Source organism: Arctopsyche grandis, chromosome 7 (genome assembly GCF_051622035.1).
Source record: "Arctopsyche grandis isolate Sample6627 chromosome 7, ASM5162203v2, whole genome shotgun sequence".
Lineage (NCBI taxonomy): Eukaryota > Metazoa > Arthropoda > Insecta > Trichoptera > Hydropsychidae > Arctopsyche > Arctopsyche grandis.
Genome location: NC_135361.1, coordinates 3,513,701 through 3,533,947, shown reverse-complemented (window position 1 = coordinate 3,533,947; position 20,247 = coordinate 3,513,701). Strand labels below are relative to the sequence as shown.

The window sequence follows — 20,247 nt, the reverse complement described above, 5'->3', positions numbered from 1 at the left end:
ATCATTACGGGCGCCGGGCAGTCTTTGTGGATTGTTGTTTTGTTGAGATCAACAACGCAAAAACAAAATAATAAACTCCCTATTACATCGCTTTGTTTTTATGGTCACTGCCAAATGAGCTTTCGGCCAAGTTCATGCCCAAATTGAAACAATCCGATATATTGACTTTTATGGTGCACATTCGTATAAATATAAAACGCTATCTCACTTATTAAATCTCGGTTTGATATTAAAGCTCACGAACTGAACTTGTTAATTGACTCAATAATGCGTCTTCGGCCATACTGCGTTTCATTTACTTATACATTAAGACGATATAACACTACTGGTGACATTAAAGGCGAAAACACACTGAATGGTACGTGGTTTTTGTTTTAGATACTTTTAAACATGCGAATAAAACGCAGCACCCCTAGCCCATATATGTACATGGTACACAGTCCAAAAATCACCCCCTAGTGTGTTTTCGGTGATATTTTATCCTTGTATTTATCCTTGCTTGACAGTGATCGATAACCAGCATCATGACTCGGTGGTTGGGCTTTTGCCTAGCGCCGAGAGGTCGCCGGGTTCGATCCCGTGAGTTGACCTCGATTGAAAAGAATTTATCCCGAGTTATCAGTAATGCTGCTGGTCAGACTTGGATATTTGTGACTCCAAGTCAATCGTTCCCTACCAGGGTTTTGCCAATTTTCCCAATTTCACGGTTGAAACGGTTCCTCCATTACACTGGCTAAAAACCAATCCTACCTAGTATGTCACCACAATTTGAGTATGATTTATGTGCAAAATTCACAATATCTCATTATTTTCGAGTTTTTCAGTGTCTTGTAATTCAGCGACTTATGTAATTAAAATGTTGCATTGTTTGTAATTGGCCAGAAAGGCGCATTGGGGTTTACCTGTTATGCCTTTCTAGTATATTTGTACATATATGTATATGTAAATATGTATGTAAATAAAAAATAATGGTCAATCCCATATTTGAAGAAATGTACGAGAAACATATGTACTCTGCACGTGCAACTACACCCGAATTCGGTTTGGGGAACTCCCACTATCACAGCGGGGAGCCAAGGAAATGACGTTCCGTACCACTCGGTGTGTTTTCGCCCTTAAAATAGCTCATATAATATTATACACTGTGCAACTTTCAAATCACCCCTAAAGTAAATAAATAAATATTATACTACTTAAATATAGTACATATGTAGGTAGGTACATACATATGTATGTACAGTTCTATGAATATCGATTGATGGTTTCAATCTAGCAACCATTGCTATTTCGCGATCGAATCCACAGCTCAACACGTAGAATGTGTTTAATTGCAAAACTCGATTCGAAAGCAACAAATAACCGGTAACATCTCTCGAAATAGACAATTGTAAAGAAAGAGAACAGAATATAGGTATATCGAGAAATCTCGTTTCGCCGAATCAATACCCGGAGCGAAATCTAAATAAACACCATCGCATCGCAAACTACATATTTTTTTAGTGCGTATTATTCCATTGACATTTTTTTCGATTTTTCTTCCACTATTTTTTTCGGCCCCTTAAATATATGTAGTCATCACAAAAAAAAAATTGAGTATAATTCTTGTATCAATGTGATGAAAATAAAAAAGAAAGATTTCATTTTGTAAACCGGAAGTGGGATTTTTTCCTCTTAGAAAGGTCAAAAATGTTGTCGCCACTACTCTGTCCACACCCCTGAACGTATCAATCTGAAACTTTATTTTTTTATTTTTTATTTACTAACTTTTGGTCAGAATTCGTAAACCGGGAGTAGTATTTTTTTTAAAAACAATATTTCATTATTTTATTTTGACCTTTTACGTTATTTTAATCTTCTTGATATTTGTTGTGTATAATACTGATAGTGATTTTAAGTAATAAAAAAAAAATTAACAAAATCCGACAACCGGAAGTAGAACTTTTGTCTTGTGCAAGTTTCCATTAATTAGCGCTCAATGCTGTATCAAAAATGCTGTTGTCAAAAAAAATAAAAAAGTCATGGGTTGGTCACATTCGAATTTTTTTTGTTGAGTTTAGCTCTACGTTGAATTGAAGGGTTGAACGAAGGCTAAAAGTGTCGCAGTACGAAAGCCTTTATACGGACCGAATTCGAGTGAGACTCAATCAATGCCGATTGGCGTTAAAAGTGTGTCAAGATGACGTCGTGTAAATGTGTCGGACGATTTCAGAATTGCCGTGCTGAAAGATATCGTTGACCTTCTCTTTTCAGAAACGTGTCACCGGTAGACTTTTTAACTTGATGTTTTCCCCGTCAATTTGACTTTTTTTGCCGGCACATGAACTTTATTAAAATGTCATCATTGATGACCAGCTGAGTAATTTAATAAGCAAAAAACGCGCATATCATCATTATGCGGCACTATTAGGCATGTGGCACCCGGAAAAATATGGTTTGGGTATGTTGCCGTGAGTGAAACTGGTTTGAGGATAATGTGCCAAAATGCGGATGTGTAAAAACTTTCATACTCTCTATTTGATTAGATGTCTATAATATTGTATCTACATACAAGGAAACATGATTATAGCTTTATGGATAGTTGAGGTTTTCCTCTAATCATTTTGATGCCGTTTGCTAATGAATATAATAGTCGAAAGCTATTATAATTAATGTGCAGCCGTTCATTTTTTTTAAGATGGATGAATGCTTCCAGTTTGGCTTAGCCAGCAGTTTGGCTTAGTGGTAGCGTATATATTTAGCACCACTGAGGTCAAAGGTTCGAGTCCTCGCCACTGCTGGTTAGATTTGGGGGTTTTGTGCCTCCAAATCGATCGTTTCTCTATCAGAGTTTGCCAATTTTATCTGATCATTGCTGAAACGGTTCCTGAAAATTGGTATTAGATCTATTCCTGTCGTCACAAAAATCTGCCTGTGTATAATTTGTAATAATAATCTGAAATCTATGGATATCTCTATAGACATCTCTATAATTTCGTATTTATTATATGTTTAAAAATTGTACACAAAAATCTAAAAATAATCCATAGATGTCTCTATGATTATTATTTCTGATTAATTGTTATATGCTATATATTCTGATTGTATATGTATTACTGTATTTATGATTGTTTATGTATTCTGGATTTCGTTAACGTACACCCGTCGCATTGGAGCAAATCTGTAATGACGAGTGTATGTATATTGATTTGTGACAATAAAAATAAAAATAAAATTTTCTTTGTCATTCATTTGCTCTCAACTTTATATGCGAATTTACCTCACATTGTTCATACAATTTACTTGTAGCTTTCATATATTCTTTTGTGGATTACAAATACCTCTTGTATTCATTTTTCTAGGCACTTAATTAAAGCACTTCGCTTTGCACTGTCGTTTTATCTTTATAGTTTTATACTGATCATACGATAGTCAAAAGCACCCCGATATAACTGCCCCGACATTACCCGAAATGGGACGAAAACCCGCCCCAGCAAAAGGCGCTCGGTGAGAAAACCGAGCCAGAATATATGAAAAAAATATATTTCTACAATACCATTTTAATGCAAAAGTTTGAGAAATAAAAACAAATATGGTTTTGGTAAATGTGTGTCGAAATTGATATTTTGATATTTTCATATATATTATGGAGGGGCTGTGTCGCTTTTTGCAGGGGTGGTTTTTTCTGCGTGCGGTTCTGTCTCTCGCGGTTTTGTCTCTCGCAGTTTTGTCGGGGCGCTTATGTACCGAGCGGTTTTGACCGGCTACCGCCGAATACATTAAATTGTATGCAGAATTTTTAATTCAATACCCAAGTTTCACAACCTTACATATTTTCTGTAATTAACAGCACTTGTCCATTTAAATTTGTAATTTTACTTACTTTGTCCGCTTAACTTGTTTGTGGCTTTCTTTTTTATTATTAAAAGTTTTTTATTAGCTTCAATCTGTTAGTTCAATGAAATTTTTTATCTGATTTTGAACCACTTACACTCGTAACTTCAGATCGCTTTGATATTTTAATGACATACGGGGGTTAGCTAGCATTTAAATAAGCTAATGTCTCTGTCATGAAACTAGAAGAGTTTAATCATTAACGAAATCATTAAAAATTCCATCGGAATCTTATGTCAAATCTAAACGATGACAGCTAGCTATCCAAACGCGGAGTTCTACCACCCTGTTTAACCCTTTAAATGCTGACCAATGCCAATCGGCGTTTCGCCAACAAGTCCATGGGCCTGAAAAACGCCGATAGGCGTTGTATTTTGAGCATGTACAAAGAAAACAAGAATACTACCCGCTAAGCTTTTCCAGGTAGCTTAGAAAAAAAATGCATTGAACAAGGGTCGTGTAATCCACGTCATTAATTTGTCAATGTTTATAAAGACTGGTTTACACCGGAATTTCTGAATTTATAACCAGGCGCGGCTCGTGCATAGGAACTGCGGCGCTGCAGCACCCCCAGAAAAATTACGAAAAAATCGCATTTACAACTTGTATTTAGATATATTTGACATACTCATTAATAATGATTATGTCAAATATCTAATCATTCTTATTTAAATTATATTCACAAGTTGTAAATGTCTACGAATGTGATTTTTTTGTATTTTTTCTGGGGGTGCTGCAGCACCGCAGTTCCTATGTACGAGCCGCGCCTGTTTATAACCATAGCAGAATTTCCCGATGGAAATCCCTAACTGCTGAGTATTTTGGATTGTGGCTTGGAATTTGAAGAAGGCGGAACTAGTTTTGGAAAAATATATTCATTAATAGACTTCTTTTGTTGATTATACATGGATGCAAGATATAATATAGAGTCTAAACACACCTTCACAAAACTCGAAATCCTCGACGTTAGTTATCTAGGGTAGTGATCTTAGGTTTGTTTGGATTAGCTACACTTTTTATACCTACTTTCTATTGGATTTCTAAATAATTCTAGTTGGAAATGTTGGCGAAATTTTCAGCGTGGCGGGTTTTCAACAGAAAAGACGTCAGCACTCAAAGGGGTAAGCGGACGAAAAGTTGAGAAAACAAGTTTTAAGATATTGCAAGTTGGTAGAATGAAGCCCACCGGCATATATATCATACCCATATCTCTATCCTACTCCTTTCCTTTTGGGCATGCTTGGGTATAATTCCCTTGAACTTCGGAGAAACTTCTCGTTAATTCGTTTCGTTCTCCAGCTATTGCGTGGTAATACGTCATGCCCGTTGTTGCTGGAACAGTTGGGACTTTATGTCCCTAATAATTATGTGCGTGGTAGACATCTTCATTTGTTGGTTGTACCTGCTGCTCGCACAGTTCTTTTTCGAATGGCTCCTATTCCAAGAGCTATTCGACTTCTCAATGAAATCGTTGCTGCCGTCCCTGAATGTGATATTTTCCACCTTGGGGAGCGTAGATTATCGGATGTTATTTTAACATATTTATCTGGTAACCTGCGCTCATTATTACTTTCTTAATTTGAATGTGATGTATGAGTGGAATCTTAATCTACTCTCTTCCATTTGGGCCTCGCTGTGATTTTATTTTTTATTCATATTTTGTTTGATTTATTTTACTTTTTCTTTCTCCTTTGTACATTTTTATGTAATATTTTAATTGTATTATTATTTTCCTTCTGTTACTTTTTTATTATTATTTTATTTTACCATGTTTTCTGCTTTCTAATTTTTCTGTTGTATTTATATCTTTGTTAAATGTAGGCCATTGTGGCGCATTAGGTTCTTCCTGTAATGCCACAATAGTCCAAAACTATTAATAAATAAATAAATATTGTAACCAATTGTACTTTGGCTACAGAATGACCGGTGGAAATAGGACCAAAAACTTGTTTGGCTGAGGTGCTGCAGTACCACAATCTCTATAGACGAGCAACACTTGCGCATGATCCTTCTCTTGTTTTTCCAATTCTTTCACTCCTTCCATTATATCGGCTACGCTGGATCTACCTCATGGCACTGAAAGTGAAAAGGTCGAAAAAGCAAATATCGGAAGGCAAAGATCGAAAATCGAAAGTCGAAAGATAAAAAAAGGGTGCATGGTAAACGGTACTATGTATATACATATAATATATATTTATATATATCAGTGGCATGCGGTATAATTATCTCTCTTTTTGGCATACAGCCTTGTTTAATGTGCGCGCGCAGGATACGGGAGGAAAAGCCTGTTCCTATTGTTCCTGTTGTATCCTGCTCGCGCAAATTAAGTGAGGATGTACTACGGGGGGAGAGAGGATTTTACCGCACGCCACTGATATATATACTAACCGTTTTTCATATGTATGCATGGTAAACGAACATTTTCGATTTTTTCACTGTCGACTTTTTTCACTGTCACCCGGCTATGCTATATAATCAACTACGTTGAAAAAAATGAAGCTGTCCATCTCATCAAACACTCATAGCTAAACCCTTTAATGATCCTTATGTACTAAAATTACTTTATTTTTCCTTTGTAAGGTCTCACCTTGAATTTGCCTCAATTATCTGGTCACCTTTTTATTTATCCCATATTAATTGTATTGAGAAAGTTCAACTTAAATTTACTAAATCCTTACGCTACCTTTTTCCTACCTATACCCATTCTACTGTTTCCGACATTTTAAAAATCCTTTCTTTTGACAATCTTTCTGTCAGGCGACGACATACTGATGCTATATTCTTCTTTAAGCTCATAAATGGTTTCCTTGATTGTTCTGATTTACTGAATAAGGTTAATTTCAGAATCCCAGTTCGGTACTCTAGACGCGTTGCACTCTTTTCACTTGATCCTTTCAATACTACATAATTCCCAAAAATATTTTTATCTGCAGCGCGTTTATCGTATGTTTAACGGAGAACTGAATGAGGTTGATCTATTTGGTATTTCCCTACATCAATTCAGGTCTAACATCAAGAGAATCTTGACCGATTAATTCATTTCTTCTCCTATTCTATTTTTCCAATATTTCCAATATTTTTATACTTTAGTTTAGTTATGTAATGTGCTATTTAATCATATTATAGCTTTCATTCTTTTCCTTTTCATTTGTTTATTTTGTATTTACCTTTTTCATTTGTTTTATATTTGTAAATTTCAATTTCTTCTTATATTCTATTTTATAACCTTTTCCAAATATTTTAATACTATAGTTTAATTATGCAATGTTCTACATATTTTGTCATGCCTTTATTCTTTACTTTTTAATTTGTTTTCCTTATATTTATCTTTTTCATTTTTGTAAAAATCTATTATTGGACTCGGATGTTACATATATTATTTATTTACTATTTGTTTTTTTTATACATATCTATGTATATCCTGTCTGTTGATTTTTCAATTAATAAAATAAAATAAAAATAAAAAATAGCTCCACTGCACTACCCCCACCAGCATACAAATGGACCACTTAGTCAAAGAATATAAATGCAAAATTTCCTCACGCACGTTCAAGCTTTCGGCGAGCATTTGTTCACCATTTAAGAAACCGGATAGGCATTGTGCGCCAGAGTTCTGGCACGCGTTCAACCTCCGTAAAATATATACGAAATGATAAAGGCGTGCCAGCGCAACGCAATTAAACCGGGACAATACATTTCTCCTCCAAGTTTAATCCCATAATCTGGACCCGGTGGGGTAGGGACGGGGGAGGGATGGGAGAGGGCACACATATCCGAGTGAGTCAGTGTGTTCTGGCGGTTGTGTCTCTCGGCTGCGTACTTCGTGTGTCTTCCGATGCTATTCTCGGCGCTGTACAACACGCTTGAAGTGCGTGTGGCGTAACTAAAAATCAACGTAGACACATTTCGTAGATACCGTAGCGCGTAGACGACTTTTCAGTCCAGTGGCGTGGTGTGGTGTGTTGTGTGGTGGTAGTTAAGTGCGGGCCGTCGACTGGCATGTGCGTGTCGTGGTGCTTCCACCTGTCCAAGCTTAGAGTAAGGCTTTGACATCTCACCGACGACCATTTTGTTTGAATTGTGGCGCGAAATGGCCGCCCCCGCGCGCCCATAACAACGCGCCGGACGACCATGGCCCGATAACGGTTTATTTACCCCTACCGCACCGTTTCAAAATAAATCTCGGATCAAAACTGTCAAAACATCGAATGTTTCAAGTGCCAGCCTAATTTACCCCCCCTTTGCATCAAGTATTTTTCTTAAAAATGTGTGACTTTTTAAGGCAAAAATCAAATTTCAAATTACGCATCATTTACATTAAAGTTGTGCAACTTTTTTAATGGAGATTTGTTGCATGACTTGCATGCAATTCGCTTTTAAGCTCGTTCAAAAAAGTTGCAACAAGTTATCAGCTTCCCTTTCCAATACGAATTATTTATATTCATGTATGAACATATGCATACATTTTTAAATAAGAAAGAGCGATTTTCATTTAAGAAGTATGATGATGTATGGATGTTTAACTCGGACATTGATCGCCAAGCTACTACACAAATAAGTATGGAACGTTATATGCTTGGCATAACGAGGGAAACGGAATACGTGGGTATGACAAGGGTAGTGGTTATAGTGCATAGAGTGAAGAGATTCAAATGGCCACGTGGCTATAAGAATGGACGAAAGGTGGACAAAAGAAGTGCTAGAATGGTACCCGAGAGAATGCAAAATGGCAAAAGAAAGACCACAGGGAAGATGAGTAGACGAAATTAGGAAAAAGTGTGGGTGAGATGGATGAGACAAGTGGAAGCGTATTGTAGAGGCTTTCATCCAGCAGTGGATGGTGAATGGCTTTAGATGATGATGATGGGATATTTATGTTCTAAATTTAGTTTTATCTATTGTATTAATTTAATTTATTAAATTACTGATACTTACTTACATATTAAATACTTATTTATTCCTGATATGGTATACAAGAGGTTTCATTAGTACGTGTAGAGATACGGAATGCACATATAATATGTACATATATAAGTAGGAGAGTCATTAATGAATCAACATTGAAATGAAACTCCATTGTGCTTTTGTAAGTGAAATTGAGTATTGATAATGTTATTAAAGGTCACATCTGTCTGTTAATTAATACTTATGAACCGATTTCTATATGGTTTTCATAATATCAGATAGTATTTTATAAAAGTTAACTAGTTTCAGATCTATTGTATGAGCTTTTGAAGTAAATCACAAACTGAATTGTCCAAAAAAAGTATACACAAACCAAAGAAAAGTATTTTTGTTAAAGTGTGTCGCTTTCAAGCTTGTTTATTCAAACAAATTCATATGTAAATATTTTAGCTTTTGTTTATTTATAACTATATTAAGCCTACGCAAGTTTACCTGACAGTTTTTTTTTTTTGTAAACAACATTCAATATGATAATTTCAAAATATATCGCGATAAAATCGACACTGTGTACGTAATCCCTGTCTAAAATGAAACGAATTTTTTTTTGCTTATTTACCTCGCAAATTCGCATATATTTTGGCCATGGTCGTTCGAAATAAATAGAATATGTCACTGACACATGTGTCACATCATTCACGTATGACAAATTCGAGAGGATCGTATCAAATAGTCGAATTTTGAATTACCGTCGAAAATATATACAAACTGAAATTTTACCAAAATATGCACACAACTTGAAATATATTCTATTAAATATACACACATTACTATATAATTTTCTATCAAAACATTCGAAATTGATAAATAGTTAACACTTCACCGTGCGGACGGTCTAATTAAACTATTATGTGATGCTGCAATTGACGCAGAATTGCGTCAAAATTTCAGTATTTGATTTTGAACCACTTAAACTCTTTAGATCGGTTTGATATTTTAACGACATCTAGCATTAAAGTAAGCTAATATCTTCGACATGAAATCTAGAAGGGTGTAATCATTAACGAACTCATTAAAAATTTCATTGGAATCTTGTGTCAAATCGAAATGATGACAGTTAGCATTCCAAACGCGGCTTTCTAACGCCCCATCACAACTTAATTTAGTAAATAGTCGTAAAAATTACTTTCGTTTATTTATTTTTTACAAACTTCTACTTACTTTCACTTACAATCACAAGTAAAAAAATTGGGCTCTTATCCGATCGTTTTTACATTCTCTTGGGTACCATTCGAATATTTCCACATATGTATTATGAAAATTTGTAAGAATCTATTCAATTAATATAATATTTGATTATAATTTTCTATCAAAACATTCGAAACTGATAAATAGTTAACACAACCGTGCGGACGGTCTAATTAAACATTTATGTGCTGCTGCAATTGACGCAAAATTGCGTCGAAATTCGACTATTTGATCAAATAACACCACAATTTAACACAGAAGCGTTGATTATACGAGTTAATTGAATGTAAATGTTATGATTAGGATATAAAGGACAGTTTTAAAATGAAATATGGCTCGTATGATCAATGTTGTCATATGAAATGTACATTTTAATCTGCTTGTATAACGTAGTGGACAAATTGAAGGGGAGTCTAGAGAGCTGTCACGACCGGTCGCAATTATAGCCAATATACGCTTTCCACCGGGCGATTTTAAATGTCAAGGTCTACCCCACGCCCCCCTTTGGTTTGTAAGAGTATACTAATTAAATATTTGAACGTGTTGCCGTTTGTTTACTCGCTGAAAAGAATGCAGAGCTTGCGCGTTTTGAACGACTGTTGACTGCTGGCAAAAATTAATTCAGATGTTTTTCTTTCAGATGTTTCAGACGTAATGTACATATATAGTGAGTAAATACACGTAAACATAAGTCGCAAGGTGAAATTGAACATAAAACTTGTTTCCAGGTCGACTGATACTACGTATTGCACGTGTACTGACAAAGATGCTAATTAATATGAATAGTTCGTTTTTAATATGAATTGCAAGAAGGATCTAACCCATTTGAATAACATCTTCATACAATATACAATGAAATATGTATATATATATGTACTTATAAAGTTTGACAATAGTAACAATAATATTAGATGACTAGTGATGTGCCCGTTGATTTCAACGGGTGGTTTCGGAAAGGAATTGATACACGAATTAAAATAAAGTTATATCTATATATATATAATTGAATATCTCTTTGTCTGTATGTCACATATAGGCTCCTAAACCACTCAACTGATTAAGATGGAACTTTCAGGATTTGTTGTATGTACATATGTCCGGGAAGCTTACTGTGAAAAAAAAACGGGAAAAAACCTCTTAATAATAATATTTGCAATTACGATTTTACCGACGCGAAAGTATGAAGCACCATTGTGTAATCAAAGAAATGTGTTTGTTGGTAACCGTGTTACCAGTTGGTTTATGACAACACGGCGTTGAAGAGACGTTACTCTACAGCGTTGAGCTCCAACCATCACTTGAAACGTGAACGGGAACGCAACGGGAATGGGAATGGAAACGGGAATTGCATGCCTTATTCTGGCATTGCAACGCATGCCGGGTTCAGATAGTGTTATAAATAAATATAATGTAAGGTAAAAAGTTGAGTGCGTGCAATACGTGCTCGCCGACCCAACCTCCGAACAGCGCATCTGACGCTGACGCCACCCATTCGAACTCACTCAATATCAGGAGCACATTCAGACGCTCCATACCACCAATCCAACCCATTCACCCATTCGAAATGATGAATGAATGTGTGTGTGTCTTCTTGGATGTGTGTATCTGTGTACCGCTCCCGCACAGCGCATCTGACGTTGACGCTACCCGTTCCAAGTCAATCGCGCTCAATATCAGGAGCATATGTCAGACGCTCAGGTTCCCACTTCCCTGCTTCCACGCCACATCCCCATGTACAACGTATAATCCTGGTATTCTAATATTTGTGTTTTTGAAATCTCCATACTTGTACACGCGTCCGTTTTTATATATATTATTGCATAAGTTCAATATAAGTTCTAAACTGTCAAAATATCAATCAAGTGTTTTTATAACCCTAAGCAATTCTACAGTACTTAAAATTTATATGTAAGAATTTCGCAATGATAATGCAATTAAGGGAAACAAACAAACGTATAAATTTCAAGCAGAATAAGTGGGCTTCAGAATATTTTGTAAGCTCTGTAATTATAGGATTATTTATTTACATATCCTGCGAAAAATAGGTCAAGATAATAAAATAAATTATTTTAATTTGTGTATGCATATACATACATACATATTTATATATTAGGTTAATTTTCTATTATGTTTATGACGACAATTCAATTGGTTGAATATTATATTTTTTTCGATTCAAATAAATATAATAAAAATACAAAGAATATTTACTATTAGATTCGCCATGTTTAACTCTCTCTCAACGGAGTGTGGTATGCAAGTGCCCCGTACTTTTACGTTTTTCGTAATAACTATGTGGTTTTCAAAGCTATACACCCTGTATTTCTAGTATTCCTTGAATGAACCACAACAAAATTAATTTTAATAGATTTTGTATGATTTAGAAAAGGGGTACATCGTAAAAAATACATTTATACATTTCTACGTTCCAAAGTATGATTTAAAGGCGGTAGCGATAAGTCATGTTTTTGACTGTTTGCTTATGCATATTCTTGTTGATCGATGAATCAATGCGAGAAAAAGAAACAGCTATATTTTCGTAAGGTATTGCTTTCGTCGCTTTTTGCGCGTGGTATTGAGTAATGCAGTCACCTGTTGGCCTTATCTATGTGCGTTTGCATGTTGATGCTTGTCGTTATTTTTTTATACAAACATAGTCAAAAACATGCTACAGGACTAAAACTTTTTTATGTTGACGTATAAAATGATTAATAAGATATATATTGAACCCATTTGTATTGAGAAAAGCTATATTTTGATTAAAAAATACTGGGGTTTTACTCGACCCCGGTTCGGGACACTCGTTCGATCTCGACGCTCCGTCCTTCAAAGGTTAAGATGTTTATATTACAAATACTGAGAGAAGCCGGGTGAAACAAATAGTAAATTTATAATATCAACAACTTAAGTATTTTATATTCAAATTTATTAATGCAAATATTTCAAAACACGAAACAAGAACTCAAAAATAACAAAAAATTAAATTGAAATTTTACCGACCGCTTTACGCACGAATAATGTTGTAATTGTTGACCAAAATGCAACGCGAAACTGAAACGAAATGTAATTGGCCATCGCGGTTTGAGTGGGGGGTGAATACGATAGCATGTACATTTTACGTAAGACTTATGCTAAATCGATTCGAATGTAGTAGAAAGGACGTTTAGCCTTGCATAAGACAATTAAATAAAATATGCTAGAAACGTGTGCTGGTTCTAATATTAAAAATTTCATGAGAATTAAAAAAAAAAAATAGAGTGCAATTCGAAAAAGTCTGTGTTTATTCAAAAGAAAATTCTGTTTAGCATTACATATGTGCATTGTTAGCATAAGCATATGCATGCTAATTAATTTTTGCATTTAAGCGTATTAATGCTAATTGAATTTGGGTACGTATTGATCAAAATGCCTTTAGTGTGGTGACGATGTTGGTTTCTGCAGTTTTAAAGTATGTATATAATAAGCGAGTTCGAATTGATTATAATTTTTTATTAGATTATTATTTAAACTCAGCAATAAGGTATACAATGTACATATATACCAAGCGTTCTCCAATCTGATTGCAATCATTATAATTCCTGTGTGTTGAGTCAAAACGAAGACCGCCAACTCCAACCGCACTTGAATGCCTCTTTGCAGACGAAACGCAATTACATTTTCGCTTTGTTTTGAAACGCAATTTCCGGCGCTTTTTATTTTATTTTTCTCCCTTTCTTCACTAATTAAATTGCCAAGACTGGAGCAGTTGCTTTTGTATCGACTTTGAGATCGAATAAAAAGAAAGTGGCTGAAAGTATCCATTTGAAAATTATTTTTCCCTGCTTTACTTTGAGCGAAAGGCGTGGCGTGTCTTTTAACCGGATTAAACCGGATTAAACTCGGCCGAAACTTTGGCGGACTCTTCGTCCACCACGTAATTCAATATAGTAACCCATTTTTGAAATATAGAGGGCGCCACTCAAATTTCGATTCAACTTTAAAGGTGGCCATTCATGTAAAGTTTACGGATGAATTGGCAAAAAGTCTCTGGCAATTTGTCTGTCATGAACAACAACATGTTTATCGTCAGATTGCTTTCTATTTTTATACAGAATGCACACCGGTTCATATTTATCTGAAATCATTAAACATATGTATTCAGGCCCGGCTCGAGGGTATATGGCGCCCCCAGGCAGAATGGTTTTCAGTGCCCCCCACCCCTTAATTTTTTTAAACAGTAAATTTTATAAAAGGTGCATGTTGAAGAAAAATAAATTAAGAAAAACAATTTTATTAAAAAAAGTACATACATATTTTAAAAAATATATATATAATTAAATTTGGATTAAATTAAAATAGAATAAAATCTTTTATTAAAATACATTCGTAAGTCGTTGATATTTGACCGTAGACTTCTTGCGTCCCTTGTAAATTATAATATTTTATAGATGCTACTTCAAATACAAAAGTTGAATACAAAATTTTTTAAAGGTTCAAAGAATTCATTTTTAATTCATTAAGAAAATAAGTCATTTTTTTAATTGAAATTTTATAATCAAAAGAAGAACCACATGGCAATGGCGCCCCTAGACACGTGCCTAGTTTGCTGTCCCTTTGAGTCTGCCCTGTATTTATGCAACATTTTAATGACAAAAAATATAAATCAAAAAGGCGAAATAAACCAAACGTCGTATATTTCAATTTCATTCATCATTTAACCTCCTATTCCATGTTTCTGGATACGTTCTTAACTTATCCTGACACATATGTGTTTTTCGACAAATCGGCTAACATCTTATTATTGATTACTAGTGGTTTTACCCGGCTTCGCTCGGTATTTGTAATATAAACCACTTAAATGTTACTAATCTAATAGTAAACATTTTATTAAATTTATTTGAATAGTTTTATTTTATATAAATTTATTTGAATACTCATTTGTTTTTTTTTTATTAAATTGACTGTCACGTACAAACAAACATATATACTGTCTCTTTCCAAATTATATGTATACCAGAATTCGGCGCCTGCGCCCCCGAAGCCTTCGCCCCCAGAGGCTTCGCCCTCGGCGGCTGCGCCCCCCGCGGATTCGCCCCCAGCGACTTCGAATCTTTTGAATCGAAAAAAACTACGAACCAATGAACGAAGGTTACATACATACATTCATACATATATACAAAGTCTCTTTCCAAATTATATATTAGAAGATTTTGCTGTGGCTGTTTCTCAGCAACGAGTAACTTGTATGCCAACAATACAATTTTTTTTTTTTTTGATTTTTAAATGCTTTTTATTATTACGAAATTATGTTCACAATACATCTTATATCTATTTTAATAGATACTGATCTACTGATCATTTTCTATTTTACAATTTAATTTAATTTGGTTAGTAATCATAGTATTATATTATTCTAATGTTAATGGACAGCATAATAGGAAAAAGAGCTCAAAAACCTAGATTTGTATTTTAGATGCATTGTTTGAAAATGGTGTACTTTGATGTTGTCGCTGTGGTTGTTATCATATCTTCTAGGATTTTAGTCTTAAACTGTTCTAAATGTATCAATTATAAAGATTGGTTGCGGGATATGTTCTCTTAGTTTGTCTTTAGAAGGGTCTTTAGCTACGACAAATATCGTGATCGTCTAAGATTTGTCTGCCGATGAATTTCTACATACGTGAATGCTCAGCTTAACACTAATTTTCACAGAGCTGTCTGATAAAGGAAACGGAACAGAGAGAGGCGAGTGTCGGTTTTTGTAAACCGATTTCAAAACCGAGTAAATCAAACGAACGCTTTCCTCTCTGCGTTTGAATTGTCGTGATTTTTCAGCTGAAGAATTGTTTGTTCGGCGTTTTGGCAAAACTCCCGACGTTTTTATTATTGCGAACGTTCGTGGTTTATTGTCGTTTTTTTTGCTTGCGTTTATAACTATCGAAAATACAATAATATAATTTCAAAGTGTATGACAGTTCGCAAAGTACAGCTTTGTTTATTGGCCTCTGACTGCTTTATGGAAATTTTCGAGTCCATACTAATTATGTTGATAAAAGTTGTCCGCGCGTTTGCACGCGGAAGTGAGATCGTGTCTGAATTTAAAACGCCACAGTGCTAAAACCGAAATATATAGAAAGCTGAAACTTCTGAAATATATTTTGAGCACGTCGAATATTCTCTTGTGAGACACACTTTCATAATCCAGTGGTTGCCAACATTCACTTTTTCATTTGAAATATTATTACCGACGAATTTCAACTCTTCTGAACTTAAATTGAAAAAAAATATATAAAAGAATTTAAAACAATACAAAGAATTTTAATTCTGTAAACTAGAACGTATATGCAATAATTTGATTTATTAAATATTGTGGAATTGAGTATAAAATTAAATAAAAACAATTTTCGAAAATTGAACTTAAAATGAAGCACTTTTAATGTGTAACGCATTTTGATATAAATTGAACTTTTCAGTATAAAACTACTATAAATAAAATATTTTTTTGTATTTTATTAAAATAAAAAGATATATCTACTACATTTTAGTAAGAACTATTCTAAAAATTAATTAAATCTTCAACAAAATCATATGATAAAGGTTACGCTTGAAATTGCGTCGTTTTTCATGGGGAACATTTCAGGGTCAGTTTAATTTTATTTTTAATAATAAGTACATTTAAAAAAACGTCGTTTAATAACTTAATACACAAAATTGAAAATATATACGATAGTTTTGAATATAAATTATAATTAAATTCAAACATTTTTAAAGCAAAATAATTTGATGAAAATCATGTATGAAAATGTAACTTTTAAAAAATTTTGAAATGTATTATATATATATTAATATTATATTTTGAAAAGTTTTGAATTCCGTCTGTCTTCAAAACTATAATTCATCATTTACGAGCAGGGTTATATAAGCAAACGTCAAGATGAGCGGCAAAAGTGTCAATGTCTAAAAAAAAACATTTACAGTAAAATTGCGAAACATTCAAATGGAATATGTCACATTATAATGCGCAATATATTACAAAATGCGAATAAAACTTATAATAAGTATGAAATGAAAATCTGCACATGCAATTTGCAAACTTTCATGAGAGTTTAATGAGATTTCTGCGAAGTGTTCGCATCGTATTCATGAACATTGTATGTAGTATCTTAGTTGAACTGGCACTTATGAATAAATACATACATATATATATATATATATATATATATATATATATATATATATATATATATATATATATATATATATATATAATTTAAATCGGCCAACACATTATAAATGGACGAGATTAATAGATTCGTTAAAAATAGCCGCAACAACAATCGCATACAACACAAACAAACACAGAGAATAAGAGAGCAACTGGTTGGGGTTATTTATACCCTTAGCAGCTCTTATAAAATCGGCTGACTGGTCTCGCAATATCGAAATGCACCAGACATGTGTATTATTTTTGGCTTCGAGCTACGGAAAACAAACTTGATGATTGAAAAATACACCATAATATATGGCCAAGTGTCGTGCTACATACTTGAGCCAATCGAAAAGCAATTGACTTATTATCCTATTAACAAAAAGACACTTGGCCAATTGCAAATTAATTTACATAGGAGATACTTTATCATCATCAGCGCTGATGAAGGCTTTTTATAACACGTTTTCAATCTTCTTAGCAAACTAATTTTATATAAATACATATATAATCTTCATAATATTTCATACATATATAATCCGTCATTGCTATTTCCATCTATTCATTCGCTCCAACATGTCAACTGTCTTGACACTCTTGACACTTCTCTGAGTACATTTGAAATTCGATACTAAAGTTACAGATTTGTTCGTTATTACTGGGACACGCTAATCAAAAGCTTTCTTAGAAAGTATTATTATTTACATACAAAAATAGAGCGATGATTTTTGCTATATCAAATGTGTGCTTTAATAGCGATTTATCCAAATTTAGTGTATCTGTTACAGTGAAAGCATATTTCAATTGAAAATATATTTTCACCAATTCAAGCAGTGAAACGTTTGAATCTTCAAATTTAACCCTACCAACCCAATCTTAAATGAATAGGGTCAACCTTTACTCAACCTAACCTATCCTAACCCTTAAATAATACAAACCCTAACAATCTAAACTTAAATGAATAAAATCAACCCTGAAAATGTAACTGGTTATGATTTCACTGAAACGTTGGTGAAAATATATTTTCACTTAATACAATTTCACTGTGATATATCCAAATATCTCCAACAGATATAATAATAGAAGTCAAAAATTTTAGTTCTGTGAGCAATGTTTGTGTAATTGATATAAATCGCAAACACGTGTCATCACTCACATACATATATCGATACAGATCTCATAGACCTGTCAGTTGCAATAGCATACAAATGTTAAATTATACTTGTACATTTTATCTTATTTCATTAGAACATGTATATATTTACACTCGCCTTTACAGATCGCTCTTAATCAGCGAGTGTACTAATACAGACACGATAATTACAAGCATTTTTATACAATGCTGATTCGGAAAAACATCATCCACAGTGACGTCTATGGAGAAATTTTTGCAACATTGGAAAGGAAATGCCATCTTACGGGAACTGTTTCAATGAAAATCAGAAAGATTGGCAAATTCTGAAAGAAAGCGATCGAAATTTTTTATTTTTATTGTTACAAATCAATATACACTCGCCATTACAGATTTGCTCCAATGCGACGGGTGTACGTTAACGAAATACAGAATACATAAACAATCAGAAATCAGAAATACAGTAATACATACATATACAATCAGAATATATAGCATATTACAATTAATCAGAAATAATAATCATAGAGACATCTATGGATTATTTTTTGATTTTTTTTGTTTACAATTTTTATACATATAATAAATACGAAATTATAGAGATGTCTTTAGAGATATCTATAGATTTCAGATTACTGAGTATAATTATTACAAATTATACACAGGCAGATTTTGTGACAACAGGATTAGATCTAATACCAATTTTCAGGAACCGTTTCAGCAATGATCAGATAAAATGGGCAAACTCTGATTGATTTTAAATCACAAAACCCCCAAATCTAACCAGCAGATGACGAGGACTCGAACCTTTGACCTCAGTGGTGCTAAATATATACGCTACCACTAAACCAAACTGCTGGCTGTCAAATTGAGTGACAAATCAAGGTCTGGCCAACAGCTTCTGGTTAGAATCGAATCATGACCACTCCGCTGGAAGGCATAATATGCAAACCACTAGTCCACGTTGCTGTTTAAATGATATCGAAAATTTTAAGTCAATTTAAATACTATTGCATTAAAAATTAAAAATTTTACACTATTTCTACCTGAACTTTCAACAAAGGTGCAATATTGTAATATCAAATGCCAGCTACTTATTTATTACACATTATGTCATAATAAGGCTACTGACCACTAAACGTCAAGATGTTCAAAATTGTTGCATTTTTTAACGTGTCTATTACGACTATTTTTAACCATCGTATTGGCGGAATTGATTTAAATATCTATCGTTGACCAAACCACGCAAAATGGCAAAGTTTCAAAACGACAGGAATAATGTAGGAATTTCGCCTGAAACATTAACGAATTCTGACCAAAACCTTATTCAGCTCTAAGTTAGTACATAAAAAAATACAAATATATTTTTTTTTTGCTTGATACGTTCAAGGGTGTAGACAGAATAGTGGGCACAACATTTTTGACCTTTCTAAGAGGAAAAAAATCATTTTCGGTCAAATTTTAGTCACCGATACTAAGTTTCAGTTCCATAGGACTAACCGTGTTCAAACCATCCCCAAAATACACACACATTTTGTCTAGATCATGAAAACGTGATCAGTAATCGATTCTGAATCCGAATCAGTCTCGAGTTCGAATTTTCGCATGATCACAAAACTTTGTTACTACGTATATAGATAAAGTAAATATACTAAATGGGGCCTTTTTATAAAATTTGCATGCAGACCCAATTTATATAGTTACGCCACTGGTCTAAATGGCAAGAAGTGATCATACAAGTATGTGAAATTTTAGAAAAACAAAGACTTCGTATTTATTCGGTTTTTAAATGTTATGAAACTTACTCCTAGCTGAGAGCTTAATATTTTAAAATAAAATTTGGATGTTTGATACTAGTACAAAATGTCTAAGAAAGAGTCTAGAGTGTAAATGCAAAATTATAATCGAC

General features: G+C 33.6%; 1 protein-coding gene across 3 annotated transcripts in view; it reads left to right on the top strand.

The window, feature by feature from the left end:
• Nucleotides 1-7,545: 7,545 nt before the first annotated feature.
• The window catches only part of Eip63F-1 (Ecdysone-induced protein 63F 1), a 143,371-nt gene continuing 130,669 nt past the window's right edge, over nt 7,546-20,247 (top strand). The window contains exon 1 of one of the 3 annotated variants that reach the window (XM_077435369.1): nt 7,546-7,908. In XM_077435369.1, coding sequence (XP_077291495.1) covers nt 7,870-7,908 — 39 coding nt within the window. In that variant the 5' untranslated portion in view covers nt 7,546-7,869. The remainder of the gene's footprint in view (nt 7,909-20,247) is intronic. The other 2 variants (XM_077435372.1, XM_077435370.1) reach the window with 2 other exon arrangements.